Source organism: Pseudochaenichthys georgianus, unplaced genomic scaffold (genome assembly GCF_902827115.2).
Source record: "Pseudochaenichthys georgianus unplaced genomic scaffold, fPseGeo1.2 scaffold_1545_arrow_ctg1, whole genome shotgun sequence".
Classification (NCBI taxonomy): domain Eukaryota; kingdom Metazoa; phylum Chordata; class Actinopteri; order Perciformes; family Channichthyidae; genus Pseudochaenichthys; species Pseudochaenichthys georgianus.
The window spans coordinates 599-24,255 of NW_027262376.1; the positions used below are offsets into that span (position 1 = coordinate 599).

The 23,657-nt window shown below is 43.7% G+C and overlaps 1 protein-coding gene across 1 annotated transcript; it reads left to right on the forward strand.

The window, feature by feature from the left end:
* Positions 1-296: 296 nt before the first annotated feature.
* LOC117441176 (GDNF family receptor alpha-2-like) lies at positions 297-23,243 on the forward strand (the record flags this gene model as incomplete). Its single annotated transcript, XM_034077381.2, has 5 exons — positions 297-494; positions 1,463-1,650; positions 14,275-14,384; positions 20,374-20,514; positions 23,085-23,243. Coding segments are annotated over exons 1-5 (781 nt in total), but the record flags the coding sequence as incomplete, so codon positions are not given.
* Positions 23,244-23,657: the final 414 nt, after the last annotated feature.

Below are 23,657 nucleotides of genomic sequence, written 5' to 3' on the forward strand. Positions count from 1 at the left end.
GTGTGTCTTTGTAGTCATCTAGTGTCTCTTTGTAGCCATTGTGTGTTTCTTTGAAGTCATTTGTGTCTCTTTGTAGTCATTGTGTGTCTCTTTGAAGTCATTTTGAATTTCTTTGAAGTGATTTGTGTCTCTTTTAAGTCATTTTGAATTTCTTTGATGTCTCTTTGATGTCACTTTCCATCTCTTTTCGGTTACTTTAAGACTCTTTTAACAGATCTTGCTGTGTCTCTCAGATGATGTCTTGTCCCCTGACGTCCCTTTAATCTTAAATATGTTCTTCTTCGCATCTTTCAGACTCGTCTCTGTCGAGGATGAGCCCCTGCTCGGAGGCGGGGAAACCCTGTAACCCGTGTCTGGACGCGGCGAAGTCGTGTAATCTGAACGAGACGTGCAAACGCCTTCGATCTGCATACAACTCCATCTGCAGCAAGGCCACGCCCCCTCAGTCCACGCTGGCCAATCAGGAGCCCTGCAGCCGCAAGAGGTGTCAGAAGGTGGGTGCAGAAATACCTTGAAAAATATATTTTAAACAAAACTGGGTTTATTTCTAAAAACCAAGAAGCAGCATAAAAAGACATGGCATTGTATAATATAATATATATATATAATATGTTCAAATCATTAAATATATATATTTTTAATTATTTCTTTACATTGCCGGAATTCACGAGAGTTACACTAAGAATATCCAAATGGACCAATCAGAAGTGCGTATTGTAGGAGCAAACACAGTGGTGGTGGCTTAAAGCCCACCTCCGCTCCGCGCCGTCCGTTAGATGAGCCCGGTCAGATTAATAAGAGAAGGAGTTCAAAACACCGGCATCGTGCATGAATAAACAACAGTATATATGGACATATTTGGGGCCGAGTTGTGTGTCCATCCCATTTTACTCTAAGCGAATCAGAGAGTCCGTGGGGAGGAGTTGGGTCGGCTGCTCACTCCCCTAGGTGTTCTTACTGGTTGGATTCACTTTGGGTCGGGCCCAATACAGCGAATCAGAGTTCTGGGGAAAAGTATTTTTCTTCTGAACAGAGCGTGAGAGCCTCGGAAGTAAACGAGGACAGAGTCAATCTTTATCTTGCACCTGACTTCACTCCTTTACTTTCCCAAGGAATATTTCACACAAACTATTCCTTCCCAAACAATCAGATATTGTACACAGATATATTAGTGCTTGAGATTATAGTGGCCCCAGAAAGAACCTTGAAAAGAATATGTGTGTGTGCTGGTGGAAGGAGGTGTATGTGTGTGTAGCAGAGTATCTGGGTCATTGAGTGTAAGTGAGAAGGTAATATATTTAGGATTACTTAAACCAGTCCAAAATAATAAATGTTCACTTCAATAGAGTTTAAAATAATACATGTTTACTTTAATACAGTTTAGAACAAACAAATTCACTTTAATTTTTAGTATTCAACCATGTGATGTAATGAATGAATAAAATGCCCCCTCTGTGCCCAGGCTCTGCGTCAGTTCTTCGAGCGAGTCTCCTGGGAGCTCAGCTACCCCCTGCTGTTCTGCTCCTGCTCGGATCAGGCCTGCGCCGAGCGCCGCCGCCGCACCATCGTCCCGTCCTGCTCCCACCAGGAGAGAACCAGGCCGTCCTGCCTGGAGCTGAGGGCCAACTGCCGCTCTGACGCGCTCTGCAGGTGAGAGCTAAAGCTAGACTATCTATGAGGAGCTAACGCTAATGTTGGGCTATAAAGGAACTACAGCACGGTCACATGACTTCACGTCACTAACGCTAAGCTAAAGGCGGCTAATGTTGGGCTATAAAGGAACTACAGCACGGTCACATGACTTCACGTCACCACCGCTAAGCTAAAGGCGGCTAATGTTGGGCTATAAAGGAACTACAGCACGGTCACATGACTTCACGTCACCACCGCTAAGCTAAAGGTGGCTAATGTTGGGCTATAAAGGAACTACAGCACGGTCACATGACTTCACCACCGCTAAGCTAAAGGCGGCTAATGTTGGGCTATAAAGGAACTACAGCACGGTCACATGACTTCATGTCACTAACGCTAAGCTAAAGGCGGCTAATGTTGGGCTATAAAGGAACTACAGCACGGTCACATGACTTCTCGTCACCACCGCTAAGCTAAAGGAGGCTAATGTTGGGCTATAAAGGAACTACAGCACGGTCACATGACTTCTCGTCACCACCGCTAAGCTAAATGAGGCTAATGTTGGGCTATAAAGGAACTACAGCACGGTCACATGACTTCACGTCATCTGGAGTGTTGACATGCTGAGTCAAAGTTTTGGGACTCATTCCTACAGCCCTGTAAACATTGCTGCATGGTTCTGGAGTCGTTGGGTCTCAAGACATGGAAGCTTTTGAAAATAAATTAGATCCACAGCATGTAGGATTTAAAGACGAGGCTAAATATTGAATGCAAACTATGAGATAAAACTGATATTTGCTCCTTGTGTATAAATTAGTGCTGTCAAAATTATCGCGTAAACGGCGGTAATTAATTTTTTGAATTAATTGCGTTAAAATATTTAACGCATTTAACGCATGTGCAGAATGGCCCGCCCCATACGTGCCACCAGTGGCAGCGCCAGGGTATGGCTGGGGTAGGCTGCACCCATACCAAGAGATGGCTTAGCCCCACCATGAGACATGATGTTAAAGTAAGCAAAATAAAGTCTGCCAACTCGCGGAGTAAACTGCACAGACAGCAGTTAGTCAGACTGATTTCAGGAGCCACGGTTTTGAAAACTTTTGTCACGTAGTGATCGTCTTCTCAATAGAACATCTTTGATAACGGCGTGGTGTTGTTGCAGGAAGTCCCGACGGAGAATCCTTTTGCTGTAGTACAGGGCAGAGCCATATCATAGTAATAATATGGCTCTGGTACAGGGGTGCACATAACTGGTACGCAGGTGATGTGCGTAATCTGAAATGCGTCACTTGTGTCACAAAGCGCATTTGCGTACCGACGTACTTGTGAAGCTTTTCCAGAAGGCGGTTCGATCACCGGACGACAGAGTCGGTCTCCGTGTGCACAGACAGGCTGCTGTTAACGTCGGTCTGTACGACGGAACTGTGCCAAAACTACGGCAACCGGCTGCGGAGGGAGACTCCCCCCTCCACTGGAGAACTGCGCTAAAACAGCTGATCACAACGTTCACACTCTGTGGTCACGAAGTACTCCACTAGTACTACAAATTGTAATCGTTTGACAGCCCTAATATATGTATATTATACTTCTCATATATCTCTACTTCCTGCTGAGTGTTTCCTCGCTGCAGCTGTGACTGAACTCTGAATCTGCAATGCTAATGTTCCTCCGGTCCTCAGAGCTCCCGCAGGTCTGCATTACTGGAGACAAAGACTGCATTTAATTAGTCTGTCTGTCAATCAGAGCCCCAGCAGCCATTTCATCACCGCAGGGGTCCAGCCCCAGACGACTCTGAATAATACCAGGACAATGGAGGCTCAACTAAGAGGAGGAGAAGTACTCAGATCTTGTTCTTGAGTAAAAGTAGAAGTACTCAGATCTTGTTCTTGAGTAAAAGTAGAAGTACTCAGATCTTGTTCTTGAGTAAAAGTAGAAGTATTCAGACCTTGTACTTGAGTAAAAGTAGAAGTACTCGGATCTTGTTCTTGAGTCAAAGTAGAAGTACTCAGACCTTGTACTTGAGTAAAAGTAGAAGTACTCAGATCTTGTACTTGAGTAAAAGTAGAAGTACTCAGATCTTGTACTTGAGTAAAAGTAGAAGTACTCAGATCTTGTACTTGAGTAAAAGTAGAAGTACTCAGATCTTGTTCTTGAGTAAAAGTAGAAGTATTCAGATCTTGTTCTTGAGTAAAAGTAGAAGTACTCAGAGCTGGTACTTGAGTAAAAGTAGAAGTACTCAGATCTTGTTCTTGAGTAAAAGTAGAAGTATTCAGATCTTGTTCTTGAGTAAAAGTAGAAGTACTCAGATCTTGTTCTTGAGTAAAAGTAGAAGTATTCAGATCTTGTTCTTAAGTAAAAGTAGAAGTATTCAGATCTTGTTCTTGAGTAAAAGTAGAAGTACTCAGATCTTGTACTTGAGTAAAAGTAGAAGTACTCAGATATTGTACTTGAGTAAAAGTAGAAGTACTCAGATCTTGTTCTTGAGTAAAAGTAGAAGTACTCAGGTCTTGTTCTTGAGTAAAAGTAGAAGTACTCAGATCTTGTTCTTGAGTCAAAGTAGAAGTACTCAGACCTTGTACTTGAGTAAAAGTAGAAGTACTCGGATCTTGTTCTTGAGTCAAAGTAGAAGTACTCAGACCTTGTACTTGAGTAAAAGTAGAAGTATTCAGATCTTGTTCTTCAGTCAAAGTAGAAGTACTCAGACCTTGTACTTGAGTAAAAGTAGAAGTACTCAGATCTTGTACTTGAGTAAAAGTAGAAGTACTCAGATCTTGTACTTGAGTAAAAGTAGAAGTACTCAGATATTGTACTTGAGTAAAAGTAGAAGTACTCAGATCTTGTTCTTGAGTAAAAGTAGAAGTACTCAGATCTTGTTCTTGAGTCAAAGTAGAAGTACTCAGACCTTGTACTTGAGTAAAAGTAGAAGTACTCGGATCTTGTTCTTGAGTCAAAGTAGAAGTACTCAGACCTTGTACTTGAGTAAAAGTAGAAGTATTCAGATCTTGTACTTGAGTAAAAGTAGAAGTACTCAGACCTTGTACTTGAGTAAAAGTAGAAGTACTCAGACCTTGTACTTGAGTAAAAGTAAAAGTACTCAGATCTTATCTTATCTTAACTGATGACTGGCGTTTCCCCACGGAGTGATCCGTTTGATGATCTGTGAACTCCGGCTGCTGTCACGATTTCTCGGATGCACACAAACTCGTATTTCGCCAGGAACCCATGACGTCACTCGTTAGACGCTTCTATCCACAGCGACTACACACTCAGCGCTGTGGGCGACCCCCCCAGGAGCACTGTGGGGTGAAGCGTCTCAGGGTTTGAACCTGATCCCAACACCAAGACTCTATCCACTGAGCCACACGCCTCCACAAGGACCTGTTTAAAGGACATAAACAGCGACGACAATGTTTCCTTCCATCTTCACGTCAGAGCGGAGCCCACTGATTGGCTGTCGCGAGAATGCAAACGTGACGCTCGAGTTGAAAAGATTTGACTCGACTGACGCCCTTCGATCGAGTTGTCCACGCCGCCGGAGCACATCGGCGTCGTGACATTCACTTTCAATGAATTTGCGCCGCGCCCAACAGTCGCATCACGTCCGGTGCGAACGCTCCACAAGGAAACACACGTTTAAACGTTACAGACGTTTAAACGTGTGTTTCTGCTGCGGTCTGTTTTCCTGGATCTGAACAAGATGAAACTGCAGAGAGGCTGTTTCTCTGTGTGTGTGTGTGTGTGTGTGTGTGTGTGTGTGTGTGTCTGTGTGTGTGTGTGTGTGTGTGTGTGTGTGTTGTGTGTGTGTGTGTCGTGTAGTGTGTGTGTGTGTGTGTGTGTGGTGTGGTGTGTGTTGGTGTGTGTGTGTGTGTGAGTGTGAGTGTCGTTGTGTGTGTGGGGGGGGTGTGTGTGTCGTGGTGTGGGGGGGGTGTGTGTGGTGTTGTGCTGTGTGGTGTGTGGTGTGTGTGGTGTGGGTGGGTGGTGAGTGTGTGTGTGAGTGGTGTGTGTGTGGTGTGTGTGGGGGGGGGTGTGTGTGTGTGTGTGGGGGGGGTGGTGGTGTGTGTGTGTGTGTGTGTGGGGGGGTGGCTGTGTGTGTGTGGTGGGTGTGTGTGTGTGTGTGGGGGGGGGGGGGTGTGTGTGGGGGGGGGGGTGTGTGTGATGTGTGTGGTGTGTGTGTGTGTGTGGGTGGGTGTGTGAGTGTGAGTGTGCGGTGTGTGTCGTGTGTGTGTGGTGTGTGTGTGGTGTGTGTGTGTGTGTGTGTGTGTGTGTGTGTGTGTGTGTGTGTGTGTGTGCTCCCTGTGGAGTCTTGTGTAAACACTCACAGCTTCGCATCCTGACACACGGGTTTTTAATACGTTTGTAAATCGGAATGAAATCAAGTTTTCCTCAAATTGTCTCCTGACAATAATCTCAGCCACGAGCAAAACATGTTTCAGATATCATCAAATGTACAAGGTGTCCCCTGGTCTCTCTTTAGTGTCCCCTGGTCTCCAGCTGTGTGCGTCACTCTTTAGTGTCCCCTGGTCTCCCAGCTGTGTGCGTCACTCTTTAGTGTCCCCTGGTCCCCCAGCTGTGTGCGTCACTCTTTAGTGTCCCCTGGTCTCCCAGCTGTGTGCGTCACTCTTTAGTGTCCCCTGGTCTCCAGCTGTGTGCGTCACTCTTTAGTGTCCCCTGGTCTCCCAGCTGTGTGCGTCACTCTTTAGTGTCCCCTGGTCTCCCAGCTGTGTGCGTCACTCTTTAGTGTCCCCTGGTCTCCAGCTGTGTGCGTCACTCTTTAGTGTCCCCTGGTCTCCCAGCTGTGTGCGTCACTCTTTAGTGTCCCCTGGTCTCCCAGCTGTGTGCGTCACTCTTTAGTGTCCCCTGGTCTCCAGCTGTGTGCGTCACTCTTTAGTGTCCCCTGGTCTCCAGCTGTGTGCGTCACTCTTTAGTGTCCCCTGGTCCCCCAGCTGTGTGCGTCACTCTTTAGTGTCCCCTGGTCTCCAGCTGTGTGCGTCACTCTTTAGTGTCCCCTGGTCTCCAGCTGTGTGCGTCACTCTTTAGTGTCCCCTGGTCTCCAGCTGTGTGCGTCACTCTTTAGTGTCCCCTGGTCTCCAGCTGTGTGCGTCACTCTTTAGTGTCCCCTGGTCTCCCAGCTGTGTGCGTCACTCTTTAGTGTCCCCTGGTCCCCCAGCTGTGTGCGTCACTCTTTAGTGTCCCCTGGTCTCCAGCTGTGTGCGTCACTCTTTAGTGTCCCCTGGTCTCCCAGCTGTGTGCGTCACTCTTTAGTGTCCCCTGGGCTCCAGCTGTGCGCGTCACTCTTTAGTGTCCCCTGGTCTCCAGCTGTGTGCGTCACTCTTTAGTGTCCCCTGGTCTCCAGCTGTGTGCGTCACTCTTTAGTGTCCCCTGGTCTCCAGCTGTGTGCGTCACTCTTTAGTGTCCCCTGGTCCCCCAGCTGTGTGCGTCACTCTTTAGTGTCCCCTGGTCTCCCAGCTGTGTGCGTCACTCTTTAGTGTCCCCTGGTCCCCCAGCTGTGTGCGTCACTCTTTAGTGTCCCCTGGTCTCCAGCTGTGTGCGTCACTCTTTAGTGTCCCCTGGTCTCCAGCTGTGTGCGTCACTCTTTAGTGTCCCCTGGTCCCCCAGCTGTGTGCGTCACTCTTTAGTGTCCCCTGGGCTCCAGCTGTGCGCGTCACTCTTTAGTGTCCCCTAGTCTCCCAGCTGTGCGCGTCACTCTTTAGTGTCCCCTGGTCCCCCAGCTGTGTGCGTCACTCTTTAGTGTCCCCTGGTCCCCCAGCTGTGTGCGTCACTCTTTAGTGTCCCCTGGTCTCCCAGCTGTGTGCGTCACTCTTTAGTGTCCCCCGGTCTCCCAGCTGTATAACACTATAACTATGACTTGAAGACAAGCTGCCTTTAGTCCACAGTAACCGTGTGAGGACGTTGTGATGCGTCTCTTCTCTCTGGTGCTGCAGGAAGTAATCAGTGAAATCAGCTGAAGGTTTAATCACACAGGAAGTCAGCACACTTGTGAGTCAAAATGACCCGTTTGATTGCTGGCTTTAAAGGTTAGAGGGACTGAAGTGGGGGGTGCCACCCTCGTCCCACCCCCCTTTACCAGGGACTGGGTGCCCTTCAGGAAAGAGTGTGCAATAATACAACTCTCCCAAGATGGTTAAAATAAATAGAAAATAAAAATTAATTCAAAATGATACAATAAATATACATTTAAAAGTTTTATAATTAGGTACAAATATTAAGAAAATTCAGAAAATTAAAAATAATAATAACAAAAAAAGATAATTAAAAATGAATGAATCGAACCGGCTTCACCTCAGAGTGTGTTGCGTTCTTTAAATCAGATGTGTGTATCATCCCATCTCCGCCGTGTAAAATAAATCCTGCTCACGTCTGTCTTTGATTTAGAAATGATTTGTAACGACTCACTGCTGCGGGATAAGATGCATTATCTCAGAGCAGGAATGCTTCCTCTGAAATGTGGATTCCAGCACTGAGAAAGCAGATCAAAGTTTACCTCGTCATCAGTTTTGAAATGCTTTATATGAGTTATAATATATTTAATTTATATAGCGCTTCTCATCTGCCAAGACAAGGGATACTGATACACGGAAAAGACGTCTTGAAAGCATGTTCTTTCACCTCTTGAGTGACATTTCTTCACATAAAGGTGCCTACAAGCAGTTTGCACAAGATACTGGGAAGAGTTACATTTGCTTTTATTATTTAAAAGTTAACTTAACCGTGCACTTTAATAAACATCCATTTGAATGCGTCACCGTTTGTATTCCTCTGTAGTCCCGGAGTCACGCTCCGATTGGCTCGCGCTCCAACCAGTGAAGTCAAGTCCCTCTCGAGTCCCCACTCTCCGAGTCCAAGTCAGAGTCATCATTACCTGTTCGAGTCCGAGTCACCCAAGGAGTGTCCGAGTCGTTTCGTTTTGCACTTTTATTTTGATAGTAATAAGAACGGGACTCTTATTTTGAAGGAACTGTTACCGGAAGTCGACGGACAACGGAGCCGTGTACACACACATGTATAATGACTGATAGATGACGAAGGACTCAGTCCCGGAAATCGGCACTCGAGTCCGACTCAAGAGTCCAGGACTCGGGTACTCCATCTCTGGCTCCAACACATTGTAGCTGATAGGCTAAGGGGGCGGGACATCTTTAAGCTGGTGGACCAATCACAACAGAGCCGGCCAGCTGACCAATCAGAGCAGACTTGATAAAAGCATGATAACACCACACTATCATGGTGTTGGTGTGTGTGTGTGCGCGTGTGTGTGTGTGTGTGTGTGTGTGTGCGTGTGTGCGTGCGTGCGTGCGTGCGTGTGTGTGTGTGTGTGTGTGTGTGTGTGTGTGTGTGTGTGTGTGTGTGTGTGTGTGTGTGTGTGTGTGTCTACAGGCTGACACCGTTTACCTGCTCAGGTTTTCAGATATCAGCCTTCAGAAGAAATATATACATTTCAAATGAAGATGAAGTGGCCCTTTACGACCTTCAAAACACACACACACACACACACACACACACACACACACACACACACACACACACACACACACACACACACACACACACACACACACACTGTTGCCTTTCCTTATTGACTGTGGGAGGTTTCCATCAGGACTCATCTGCTGGATGTGGAGATGTATGAGCATTATCTTCCCCATGACCCCCATCAGCACTGTGTGTGTGTGTGTCTGTATGTGTGTGTGTGTGTGTGTGTGTGTGTGTGTGTGTGTGTGTGTGTGTGTGTGTGTGTGTGTGTGTGTGTGTGTGTGTGTGTGTGTGTGTGTGTGTGTGTGTGTGTGTGTGGTGTGTGTGTGTGTGTGTGTGTGTGTGTGTGTGTGTGTGTGTGTGTGTGTGTGTGTCTGTATGTGTATGCAAAACACACACACACATCGTGCAGCGACCCCCGAGTGTGTTTTAAGGCGAGGAACCAATCTGAGGCCGCGTCGCTCCATTACTCCGTCAATGAGGGAAATATCTGCAGAGGTCACAGAGGACGCTGTGTGTGTGTGTGTGTGTGTGTGTGTGTGTGTGTGTGTGTGTGTGTGTGTGTGTGTGTGTGTGTGTGTGTGTGTGTGTGTGTGGTGTGTGTGTGTGTGTGTGTGTGTGTGTGTGTGTGTGTGTGTGTGTGTGTGTGTGTGTGTGTGTGTGTGTTTACAGAAGCGATGAGGAGAGAGATGAGTCTTTAAAGAGGAAATAAGCAGAAGTAAACAAAGTACTTACATCCTGCACGTCATGAAAAGTACTTCATTACAAGTATAAGTACTGCATATACAATATTTCTATATAAATGTACACAAATGTTACGAGCTTCATGTAAAAGTACACAGTATAATCATTGGAAGAAGTACGATCATTTTCTTTTATAATATAATCCAGATGATTTCACGCAGCAGGGAATGAGTCCTTACCCCAAGGGAAGGAGGTCAAGTATCTCGGGGTCTTGTTCTCGAGTGAGGGATCAATGGAGCGTGAGAGAGTCGGAGCAGCGGGAGCGGTACTGCAGTCGCTTTACCGCACTGTGTGACGAAAAGGGAGCTGAGCCAGAAGGCAAAGCTCTCTGTCTACAGGCCGTTCCTACCCTCACCTATGGTCATGAAGGATGGGTCGTGACCGAAAGAACGAGATCGCGGATACAAGCGGCCGAGATGGGTTTCCTCCGCCGGGTGGCTGGTGTCTCCCTTAGGGATAAGGTGAGAAGTTCGGTCATCAGGGAGGGACTCGGAGTTGAGCCGCTCCTCCTTCGCCTCGAAAGGAGCCAGTTGAGGTGGTTCGGGCACCTAGTTAGGATGCCACCTGGGCGCCTCCCTAGGGAGGTGTTCCAGGCACGTCCAGCTGGGAAGAGACCGAGGGGTAGACCTAGGACCAGGTGGAGGGATTATATCTCTTCGCTGGCCTGGGAGCGCCTTGGGACCCCCCAGTCAGAGCTGGTTGATGAGAAAGGAAGGTTTGGGACCACGGAGACGCGGAGAAGAGGGAGATGATTTCACAATTAATATTAAATCGTAATATAGGGTTTTAATGTGTGATATAATTGTGTGTGTGTGTGTGTGTGTGTGTGTGTGTGTGTGTGTGTGTGTGTGTTCCATCACATTCTGCACGAGAAGCGACTCCCTGTAATCCATATTCATATCAACGTGATTAAGTAACATACGCTTATATATCACGGTATTAATGTCTTCACCGTCTCTTCGTGGTCACCGTGAGGTTACGCCACCTGATCCACAGCGAGCTACACTTTGCTCTGGGTGTTTAAAAGTCGCTACATCTGGTGAGAAAGTCGATTAACAGGACAGACGCTAAATGTAGTAAAAGTCGCTATGTAGTAAGAAAGTAGTTGAGAGTCCATTGATCCAGCCTGAAAGTTGCTTATAGCGACAGTGCGGCTTCATCTGCAAACAATTAAATAATCTAGTAATTTGACTAAACTAGCGAGAAAGTTCTGCTCTGTTCGAAAGAAAACACAAAAACAACCTCACTCCTCTTTTGTCCTATCATTTATATTTTTAGACCACATCAGACCTTATGTGGGCCAGCTGCTACAGAATGAGGACTTTCTGTGTCAGCGGCAGAACAGGAAGTGGAGACAGAAACAAACTCAGACTGCCTCGCTAAATCTGGGACGAAAAGAAACTCAAACACACTCAGCAAACGAGTTACAGAGACGTCCCTGGAGGACATTCGTCTGAACACACACAGGCCCTTGATCCTCCTTAGCAACGGTCTGTTCTCCTTAGCAACGCTCCGTTCCCCTTAGCATCGGTCTGTTTTCCTTAGCAACAGTCTGTTCTCTTTAGCAACAGTCTTACATTACATTACATTGCATTTAGCTGACGCTTTTATCCAAAGCGACTTACAATAAGTACATTCGACCAGGAAGACACAACCTTGAGGAAAACAGAATCATATAAGTCCACCAGGTTTCATAGAGCCAAGCATTTCAAGTGCTGCTCAACTGGCTTTAGATAAGCCAGTCCTTTATTAGTATATAAGTGCTCTGTTAGCAGTTCTTTGTTAGTCATTCTATCGCTCGAAGTGGAGTCGAAAGAGATGAGTTTTCAGTCTGCGCCGGAAGGTGTGTGAGCTTTCTGCGGTCCTGATTTCAATGGGAGCTCATTCCACCATTTTGGAGCCAGGATAGCAAACCCACGTGTTTTTGCTGATGGGAACTTGGGTCCCCCTCGCAGCGAGGGTGCAGCGAGGGTGCAGCGAGCCGTCTGGCTGATGCAGAACGTAGAGCACGTGCTGGGGTGCACGGTTTAACCGTGTCCTGGATGTAGGAAGGGCCAGATCCATTCGCAGCATGGTACGCAAGCACCAGTGTCTTGAAGTGGATTCTAGCAGTTACCGGAAGCCAGTGGAGGGAGCGGAGGAGCGGGGTGGTGTGGGAAAATGTAGGAAGGTTGAAGACCAGACGAGCCGCTGCATTCTGGATGAGCTGCAGAGGTCAGATGGCACATGCAGGTAGACCAGCCAGGAGGGAGGTGCAGTAGTCTAGGCGTGAGGTGACGAGAGCCTGGACCAGAACCTGCGTCGATTTCTGGGTCAGCTGTGGGCGTATCTTCCTGATGTTGAAAAGCGTGTATCTGCAGCAGCGGGTTGTAGCAGCGATGTTTGCAGTAAACGACAGGTTGTTATCTAGGATAACACCCTGATTCCTTGCAGTCTGGGTCGGGGAAACAACAGAGGGGCCGATGTTGATAGTCAGGTCAAGAGAGGGACAATCTTTTCCCGGAAGGAAAAGCACTTCAGTCTTGTCAAGGTTGAGCTTGAGATGATGAGCAGACATCCACTGAGAGATGTCAGCTAGACGAGCAGAGATGCGTGCGACGACCTGGGTCTCTGAGCGGGGACAGTCTGCTCTCCTTAGCAACAGTCTGTTCTCTTTAGCAACAGTCTGCTCTCCTTAGCAACAGTCTGCTCTCCTTAGTAACGGTCTGTTCTCCTGACCAATGGCCTGTTCTCCTTAGTAACGGTCGGTTCTCCTTAACAACGATCTGTTCTCCTTAGTAACAGTCTGTTCTCCTTAGCAATTATCTGTTCTCCTTAGTAACGGTCTGTTCTCTTCTCCTTAGCAACGGTCTGTTCTCCTTAGTAACGGTCTGTTCTCTTCTCCTTAGTAACGGTCTGTTCTCCTTAGCAACGGTCTGCTCTCCTTAGTAACGGTCTGTTCTCCTGACCAATGGCCTGTTCTCCTTAGCAACGATCTGTTCTCCTTAGTTACGGTCTGTTCTCCTTAGCAATGGTCTGTTCTCCTTAGTAACGGTCTGTTCTCATTAGTAACGGTCTGTTCTCTTCTCCTTAGTAACGGTCTGTTCTCCTTAGCAACGGTCTGTCCTCCTGAAAAAACAGTCTGCTCTCCTTAGCAATGGTCTGTTCTCCTTAGCAACAGTCTGTTAGCGAGTATTAACAACCTCTGAGATGTCCAAATTGACCAATCAGAATCGAGTATTCAACTAAGCCGTGTAATAAATTGTCCTTATTTTTAATAATGTTATAACCTGCTGCTACTCCATTACATTTATATATTCACTTACTTTAAAATGCTGATTCTTACTTTCTTATTATTATTATTATTTGTAATAACATGCTTGCCGCTTTATGGAATATGTTAGCCTACTCTTTATCTGTCTTTATCTGCACTGTCCCTTTGCTGTAACGATGTACATATACCCGCAATGATCTGATATCCTGGCATCCAGAATACAGCTCTTATAAATTAGCTCTTAGGAAAGTGTTTGTGTGTCGCTGCAGGTTATCGTTCTTTCTTTTGTCTCAAGCTGACATCGTTGGCAGGATGACTCAAACTCGACACACACACACACACACACACACACACACACACAAACACACACTGACCCCTGTGGGAAAGTCAAAAGAGCATCACTCCGCCTGTCACACTTTATCATTTGCTGCAGCCGACAGACGAGGAAACACAAACACTCACAGTGAGCTGTGAATGTGTCATACACACACACACACACACACACCACAGTACACTGTACACAATACAATTCTGTATCGAATTGGAGTCATAGGTCCTGTGACATTTAAAAAATGACTATTTTAATAATAACAAACTACTTTCTTACAAATATTCATATGAAATAGAGAAAATGAGGCGCAGGAATGAAAGCAGAGAAACACAGAGGATGATCTGCTGTGAGGGTGGAGACAGCCGGACCTGCAGACTCTCAAACTATCAGAGATAATCCGTGTTCGACCGGGTTTCACTGCGTTTTAGGAAGATGCTACACATTTGTGTGACGGTCGATTCAAATGATAAGTAGAAAAATAAAGAAAATGTGAAATACAATATATCATATTAAATCAAATCAAAAAGGTAAATAAAAAAATATATATATAATAAAAATAAAGCGAAATTCAATAAGGACTCAAAGGACTTAAAATAAATAAAGATAAGGAAAATTAATAATAATATTTTAGCACAAAAAAAAAAATTGAATATTTTAAAATTGAATTCAAATAAAACAAAATAAGATTAAAAAAATAATTGCAGTGACAAAGCATGAGACAAACCAGAGAAACTAACCAATATAAGATGTTCCACTGAGAGGCAATCTGCACTTCATGGGTTATCTGATTCATACTGAAAGTGTTTCCGTGTGTCTTCAGGTCTCGTCTCGCTGACTACCACATGAACTGCCGGCCGACGCCCCACAGCGTCACCAGCTGCCCCAACGAACACTTCCACGGCTGCCTCATGGCCTACGTGGGCCTCATCGGTGAGAGACATAAAGGAAATAAGACTAAAACTAATATTGTTTCCAGTTTCATTGAGAGCCAAAGTGACTCCCGGCTCAGATCTGGATCTCTGGGGGTTCAATCTGAGCGAGGATTGAAATGAGGTGAAGCAAAAACTATCACAAACAAATCAAATGAATGGAGAACGAGGCGACATGCAGTCTCGATGTTAATGCATCTCTTCACAGACGCCTTTCCCTTCAGCTGTGTTAAAGCACAGCATGCATGATGGTGAATTATCAGAGATGGAAAAAGTACACACATCCTTTACTCAGGTAGAAGTACAGATACTCGTGTTTAAAAATACTCTGGTGAAAGTAGAAGTACTGACTAAACTTCTTTACTCAAGTCAAAGTAAAGAGGCTTTGAAGTGTCCTTCAGTAGAAAGTACCCATAGCTAGCAGCTGCTTTAAAGAGTACCTGACCTCCCTTTATATCAATAGAACAATAATGTCATTGTTAGCTAATGAATGTTTCCATGGTGACCAACGGCAACATGACAACGTTTCCATTGGTCCCTCTTCTTTAGAGAAGACCAGGAAGTGATGGATACACGGATCGTGCTCCAACCAATAGGCACGCAGTGACTCTAAAGAATAATGACCACGCACCAACACACATTCAGACTAAAGGAACCAGCTGTTTGGGAAATGAGAGAAGTAGAAAGTACAAGTATTTGTGTTCAACATGAGAGAAGTAGAAAGTACAGGTATTTGGGTTCAACATGTGAGAAGTAGAAAGTACAGGTATTTGAGTTCAACATGTAAGAAGTAGAAAGTACAGGTATTTGAGTTCAACATGAGAGAAGTAAAAAGTACAGGTATTTGTGTTCAACATGAGAGAAGTAGAAAGTACAGGTATTTGGGTTCAACATGTGAGAAGTAGAAAGTACAGGTATTTGAGTTCAACATGTGAGAAGTAGAAAGTACAGGTATTTGAGTTCAACATGTAAGAAGTAGAAAGTACAGGTATTTGAGTTCAACATGTAAGAAGTAGAAAGTACAGGTATTTGGGTTCAACATGTAAGAAGTAGAAAGTACAGGTATTTGAGTTCAACATGTAAGAAGTAGAAAGTACAGGTATTTGTGTTCAACATGTGAGAAGTAGAAAGTACAGGTATTTGAGTTCAACATGTAAGAAGTAGAAAGTACAGGTATTTGAGTTCAACATGTAAGAAGTAGAAAGTACAGGTATTGGGTTCAACATGTAAGAAGTAGAAAGTACAGGTATTTGAGTTCAACATGTAAGAAGTAGAAAGTACAGGTATTTGTGTTCAACATGTAAGAAGTAGAAAGTACAGGTATTTGAGTTCAACATGTAAGAGTAGAAAGTACAGGTATTTGTGTTCAACATGTAAGAAGTAGAAAGTACAGGTATTTGTGTTCAACATGAGAGAAGTAGAAAGTACAGGTATTTGTGTTCAACATGTAAGAAGTAGAAAGTACAGGTATTTGTGTTCAACATGTAAGAAGTAGAAAGTACAGGTATTTGAGTTCAACATGTAAGAAGTAGAAAGTACAGGTATTTGTGTTCAACATGTAAGAAGTAGAAAGTACAGGTATTTGTGTTCAACATGAGAGAAGTAGAAAGTACAGGTATTTGTGTTCAACATGTAAGAAGTAGAAAGTACAGGTATTTGAGTTCAACATGTGAGAAGTAGAAAGTACAGGTATTTGAGTTCAACATGTAAGAAGTAGAAAGTACAGGTATTTGAGTTCAACATGTAAGAAGTAGAAAGTACAGGTAATGTGTTCAACATGTAAGAAGTAGAAAGTACAGGTATTTGAGTTCAACATGTGAGAAGTAGAAAGTACAGGTATTTGTGTTCAACATGTAAGAAGTAGAAAGTACAGGTATTTGGGTTTCAACATGTAATAAGTAGAAAGTACAGGTATTTGAGTTCAACATGTAAGAAGTAGAAAGTACAGGTATTTGAGTTCAACATGTAAGAAGTAGAAAGTACAGGTATTTGGGTTCAACATGTAAGAAGTAGAAAGTACAGGTATTTGAGTTCAACATGTAAGAAGTAGAAAGTACAGGTATTTGAGTTCAACATGTAAGAAGTAGAAAGTACAGGTATTTGAGTTCAACATGTAAGAAGTAGAAAGTACAGGTATTTGGGTTCAACATGTAAGAAGTAGAAAGTACAGGTATTTGAGTTCAACATGTAAGAAGTAGAAAGTACAGGTATTTGTGTTCAACATGTAAGAAGTAGAAAGTACAGGTATTTGAGTTCAACATGTAAGAAGTAGAAAGTACAGGTATTTGTGTTCAACATGTAAGAAGTAGAAAGTACAGGTATTTGTGTTCAACATGAGAGAAGTAGAAAGTACAGGTATTTGTGTTCAACATGTAAGAAGTAGAAAGTACAGGTATTTGTGTTCAACATGTAAGAAGTAGAAAGTACAGGTATTTGAGTTCAACATGTAAGAAGTAGAAAGTACAGGTATTTGTGTTCAACATGTAAGAAGTAGAAAGTACAGGTATTTGTGTTCAACATGAGAGAAGTAGAAAGTACAGGTATTTGTGTTCAACATGTAAGAAGTAGAAAGTACAGGTATTTGAGTTCAACATGTGAGAAGTAGAAAGTACAGGTATTTGAGTTCAACATGTAAGAAGTAGAAAGTACAGGTATTTGAGTTCAACATGTAAGAAGTAGAAAGTACAGGTAATGTGTTCAACATGTAAGAAGTAGAAAGTACAGGTATTTGAGTTCAACATGTGAGAAGTAGAAAGTACAGGTATTTGTGTTCAACATGTAAGAAGTAGAAAGTACAGGTATTTGGGTTCAACATGTAATAAGTAGAAAGTACAGGTATTTGAGTTCAACATGTAAGAAGTAGAAAGTACAGGTATTTGAGTTCAACATGTAAGAAGTAGAAAGTACAGGTATTTGAGTTCAACATGTAAGAAGTAGAAAGTACAGGTAATGTGTTCAACATGTAAGAAGTAGAAAGTACAGGTATTTGAGTTCAACATGTGAGAAGTAGAAAGTACAGGTATTTGTGTTCAACATGTAAGAAGTAGAAAGTACAGGTATTTGGGTTCAACATGTAATAAGTAGAAAGTACAGGTATTTGAGTTCAACATGTAATAAGTAGAAAGTACAGGTATTTGTGTTCAACATGTAAGAAGTAGAAAGTACAGGTATTTGAGTTCAACATGTAAGAAGTAGAAAGTACAGGTAATCTGTTCAACATGTAAGAAGTAGAAAGTACAGGTATTTGAGTTCAACATGTGAGAAGTAGAAAGTACAGGTATTTGGTTTCAACATGTAAGAAGTAGAAAGTACAGGTATTTGAGTTCAACATGTAAGAAGTAGAAAGTACAGGTATTTGGGTTCAACATGTAAGAAGTAGAAAGTACAGGTATTTGAGTTCAACATGAGAGAAGTAGAAAGTACAGGTATTTGAGTTCAACATGTGAGAAGTAGAAAGTACAGGTATTTGAGTTCAACATGTGAGAAGTAGAAAGTACAGGTATTTGTGTTCAACATGAGAGAAGTAGAAAGTACAGGTATTTGAGTTCAACATGAGAGAAGTAAAAAGTACAGGTATTTGTGTTCAACATGTAAGAAGTAGAAAGTACAGGTATTTGAGTTCAACATGTAAGAAGTAGAAAGTACAGGTATTTGAGTTCAACATGTGAGAAGTAGAAAGTACAGGTATTTGTGTTCAACATGTAAGAAGTAGAAAGTACAGGTATTTGGGTTCAACATGTAATAAGTAGAAAGTACAGGTATTTGAGTTCAACATGTAAGAAGTAGAAAGTACAGGTATTTGAGTTCAACATGTAAGAAGTAGAAAGTACAGGTATTTGAGTTCAACATGTAAGAAGTAGAAAGTACAGGTAATGTGTTCAACATGTAAGAAGTAGAAAGTACAGGTATTTGAGTTCAACATGTGAGAAGTAGAAAGTACAGGTATTTGTGTTCAACATGTAAGAAGTAGAAAGTACAGGTATTTGGGTTCAACATGTAATAAGTAGAAAGTACAGGTATTTGAGTTCAACATGTAATAAGTAGAAAGTACAGGTATTTGTGTTCAACATGTAAGAAGTAGAAAGTACAGGTATTTGAGTTCAACATGTAAGAAGTAGAAAGTACAGGTAATCTGTTCAACATGTAAGAAGTAGAAAGTACAGGTATTTGAGTTCAACATGTGAGAAGTAGAAAGTACAGGTATTTGGTTTCAACATGTGAGAAGTAGAAAGTACAGGTATTTGAGTTCAACATGTAAGAAGTAGAAAGTACAGGTATTTGAGTTCAACATGAGAGAAGTAAAAAGTACAGGTATTTGAGTTCAACATGAGAGAAGTAGAAAGTACAGGTATTTGAGTTCAACATGTGAGAAGTAGAAAGTACAGGTATTTGAGTTCAACATGTGAGAAGTAGAAAGTACAGGTATTTGTGTTCAACATGAGAGAAGTAGAAAGTACAGGTATTTGAGTTCAACATGAGAGAAGTAAAAAGTACAGGTATTTGTGTTCAACATGTAAGAAGTAGAAAGTACAGGTATTTGAGTTCAACATGTAAGAAGTAGAAAGTACAGGTATTTGGGTTCAACATGTAAGAAGTAGAAAGTACAGGTATTTGAGTTCAACATGTAAGAAGTAGAAAGTACAGGTATTTGAGTTCAACATGTAAGAAGTAGAAAGTACAGGTATTTGAGTTCAACATGAGAGAAGTAAAAAGTACAGGTATTTGTGTTCAACATGTAAGAAGTAGAAAGTACAGGTATTTGAGTTCAACATGGAAGAAGTAGAAAGTACAGGTATTTGGGTTCAACATGTAAGAAGTAGAAAGTACAGGTATTTGTGTTCAACATGTGAGAAGTAGAAAGTACAGGTATTTGAGTTCAACATGTAAGAAGTAGAAAGTACAGGTATTTGAGTTCAACATGTAAGAAGTAGAAAGTACAGGTATTTGGGTTCAACATGTAAGAAGTAGAAAGTACAGGTATTTGAGTTCAACATGTAAGAAGTAGAAAGTACAGGTATTTGAGTTCAACATGTAAGAAGTAGAAAGTACAGGTATTTGAGTTCAACATGTAAGAAGTAGAAAGTACAGGTATTTGAGTTCAACATGTAAGAAGTAGAAAGTACAGGTATTTGTGTTCAACATGTAAGAAGTAGAAAGTACAGGTATTTGGGTTCAACATGTGAGAAGTAGAAAGTACAGGTATTTGTGTTCAACATGAGAGAAGTAGAAAGTACAGGTATTTGAGTTCAACATGAGAGAAGTAGAAAGTACAGGTATTTGATTTCAACATGTAAGAAGTAGAAAGTACAGGTATTTGAGTTCAACATGTAAGAAGTAGAAAGTACAGGTATTTGAGTTCAACATGTAAGAAGTAGAAAGTACAGGTATTTGAGTTCAACATGAGAGAAGTAGAAAGTACAGGTATTTGAGTTCAACATGAGAGAAGTAGAAAGTACAGGTATTTGATTTCAACATGTAAGAAGTAGAAAGTACAGGTATTTGAGTTCAACATGTAAGAAGTAGAAAGTACAGGTATTTGTGTTCAACATGTGAGAAGTAGAAAGTACAGGTATTTGAGTTCAACATGTAAGAAGTAGAAAGTACAGGTATTTGAGTTCAACATGTAAGAAGTAGAAAGTACAGGTAATGTGTTCAACATGTAAGAAGTAGAAAGTACAGGTATTTGAGTTCAACATGTGAGAAGTAGAAAGTACAGGTATTTGTGTTCAACATGTAAGAAGTAGAAAGTACAGGTATTTGGGTTCAACATGTAAGAAGTAGAAAGTACAGGTATTTGAGTTCAACATGTAACAAGTAGAAAGTACAGGTATTTGAGTTCAACATGTAAGAAGTCAAAGTAAAAAGTCGTCAGGAAAATAAGTAGTGGAGTAAAGTACTGATAGTAGAAAAAGGTACTTAACTACAGTAACAAAGTATTTGTACTCCACTATTTCCCGCCTCCTGGTCATATTGTATTGGTATTGTTCCAGGGTCTGACGTAACCCCTAACTACAGCGACAGCAGCCCCTCCAACATCAGCCTCAGCCTCTGGTGCTCCTGCAGGGGGACGGGAGCTCAGGAGAGGGAGTGTGAGGCCTTCCATAGAGACTTCACACACAACTCCTGCCTCAGTGAGTCACACACACACACACACACACACACACACACACACACACACACACGCACGCACGCACGCACGCACACACACACACACACACACACACAATGTATAATAACCTGCTTATCTTTTGTTACTGTACATTTTATATTTCCACATGTATATTTTTTACTTTTTTAATGCTATTTTATTTCTAATTGAGACGGATCAATACAGTACTTGTTATTTAATCTTACCCACACGACGGATCCAGTTAATCTTCCTCCTGTTCCCGTCTGTCTTTGGATTTAGAAACCTCTCACAGTGCAGATCATTTAATGACGCACTGCTGAGAGATACGAATAATTTATCTCAGAGAATAGCGGTTAATACTCCCTTTGTTTCACATGAATGTTTTAAATCTGATTGGTTCCTACTCTGCACTTCGACGCACTTGGGAAATAGTGAATGTCCTCTTCCACTATCAGAGCAGCATGCTAACAAGGGTACCAACTGTAGCTGTGAACATGACAGGATGTGTGATGACCCAGAAGAGCATCAGGACTGCTTGAGGCAGATGATAGCTATGTGATGAACATGATGACTCAGCCTCTATGGAGAGAGACATCAAGCATGCTCATTATGGAGAGAGACATCAAGCATGCTCACTATGGAGAGAGACATCAAGCATGCTCACTATGGAGAGAGACATCAAGCATGCTCACTATGGAGAGAGACATCAAGCATGCTCATTTCTGACGTGGAGCTAATCTGAAGTAAACATTGATACTGCTTCCTGTTCCTCCATCTTGTGACTGAGTGACTGCCTCTCTTGATATCAGCATGTGAAGGACACTGCTCAGGAACTAGTCTCTGTATGTGATGACTCCCTTCTGGAGAGGATCCCAGACACATGGATCCTGAGATGAAGAGAAAAAGTCCAATTTTTGAGAAGAAGTCAGAAGAAAAAAGTTAGAATTTTGAGATTTTGAGAACAAATACCAACAAATTATCTTTTTTTGTTTTGACGACTTCCATTCTTGAGAGGAACATAAATACATGGATCCTGATCCTATTGAAGCTCAAGCCGCGGACCAGGGATTATGATGAGGGCACTGCCCTCTCTTGGTTCACATCATACCTCTCGGACAGAAACCAGTTCATCAATAACTGCAAATCCCCCACCGCTCCCCTCCCCCAAGGTGTCCCCCAAGGTTCAGTTCTCGGCCCCCTCCACTTCATCCTCTACCTGCTTCCCCTTGGTCACCTAATCCGCCGTCATGGACTTCACTTCCACTGCTTTGCCGACGACATCCAGCTTCTCATCTCCACCAAGTCCATATCCACTGCGACCCACTCCATCCTGACAAACTGCATCAAGGAAATCCTGGCTCCAACTCAACTTCCTCAAACTCAACTGCGATAAATCTGAGATAACAATCATTGGACCAAAAAAGCTCACCACACCTATCCATAACCTCGCCCTCACCATAGACGGCTTCCCCGTTCAAACCTCCCCTCACATCCGGAACCTACGCATCCTATTTGACCAAACCCTCTCCTACGACAAATACATCAAACAGATCACCAAGACAGCCTTCTTCCACCTCACAAACATCGCCCGTCTAAGTCCATCCCTCTCTCACTGCTGCCGAAACCCTCATCCACGCCTTCATCACCTCCCGTCTGGACCACTGCACCAGCCTCCTCTACGGTTCACCTGCAGAAACCCTCATCCTCGCCTTCATCGCCTCCCGTCTGGACCACTGCACCAGCCTCCTCTACGGTTCACCTGCAGAAACCCTCATCCTCGCCTTCATCGCCTCCCGTCTGGACCACTGCACCAGCCTCCTCTACGGTTCACCTGCAGAACCCTCATCCTCGCCTTCATCGCCTCCCGTCTGGACCCACTGCACCAGCCTCCTCTACGGTTCACCTGCCGAAACCCTCATCCTCGCCTTCACCGCCTCCCGTCTGGACCCCTGCACCAGAAGTACCACAAAAGTAGTACAAAAACTATATATAAAAACATGTTTTATTTTGTTTACACCTGCAGAAACCCTCAACAAACTTCAATACATCCAGAACTCCCCGCCCGTCTACACACCCACACCCGAACCCGTGACCACATCACCCTCATCGAGCTCCACTGGCTCCCCACCCCAGATAATCCAGTACCAAATCCTCCTGATGACAAAGCCCTCCATAACCTAACCCCCCCACCTGACTGACCTCCTCCAGACACACTCCCACTCGCTCCCTCCGCTCTGCTGCTGCCAACCTCCTTCCCCCCCCCCCCCCACCCGGACCGACCTCAAGTCCTGGGGCGGCAGAGCCTTCTCCGTTGCTGCACCCTCTGGAGCTCACTACCCCAATCCATCAGAGATTCTTCCTCCCTCACAGCAAATCAAAACCCACCTGTTCAACACTGCATTCAACCACTGACCCCCCCCCCCCTATTTTCTGTTTTGTTTATCTCTTTGTATTTGTTTGTTTGTTTATTCTCTGTCAAAGCGTCTTTGAGTGTCCTTAGAAGCACTATATAAGTCCTGTGTACTGGTTTTCCTCAAAGCGACGACTGAAGGTATTCTGACTCTGTTACAGAGAACGCCATCCAGTCGTTTGGATACGGATCAGAAGGAGGAAGTCTCCACGTCACCGCGCCGTCCTCCACCGTCCTCCCCCCCGCCCCCCCCGCTGCAGGGGAACCCTCTGAAGCCCCTGGACGGCGCCTGCATGTTCTCCACCTGCGCCAACCTGCAGGTGAGGCTGAATGGTCAGCTATCATTACCTGAGAGAGAGAGAGTTTGAGCTGCGTCCTGTTTCAGAGAGGATCCTTGAGAGGATCCTTGATGTGGTTTGGAACAGGATGTGGAGTTTCATCACGGCAGCGTTTAGCTGAGTTTCTCCTGATGAGATCGACTCTCTCTCTGAAGCTACGGACCCAGAGGCAGCTCTTTACACAGCACCTTTCAGCACCAGGCAATAAGACATTCAGACAGAGGCATTTAAATCAGTAAAAGGTAACGAGGCTGCTGACTCTCTCCACTGCTCTGCTGCGCGGCGGCAGCGGCCTCTGAAGAACACTTCATAGACGTGTTTTTATATTTCGGAGACCCATGATATAAGCCTAAACATTGTATAATAGGATAATAGGTTGTGTCTTCCTGGTCGAAT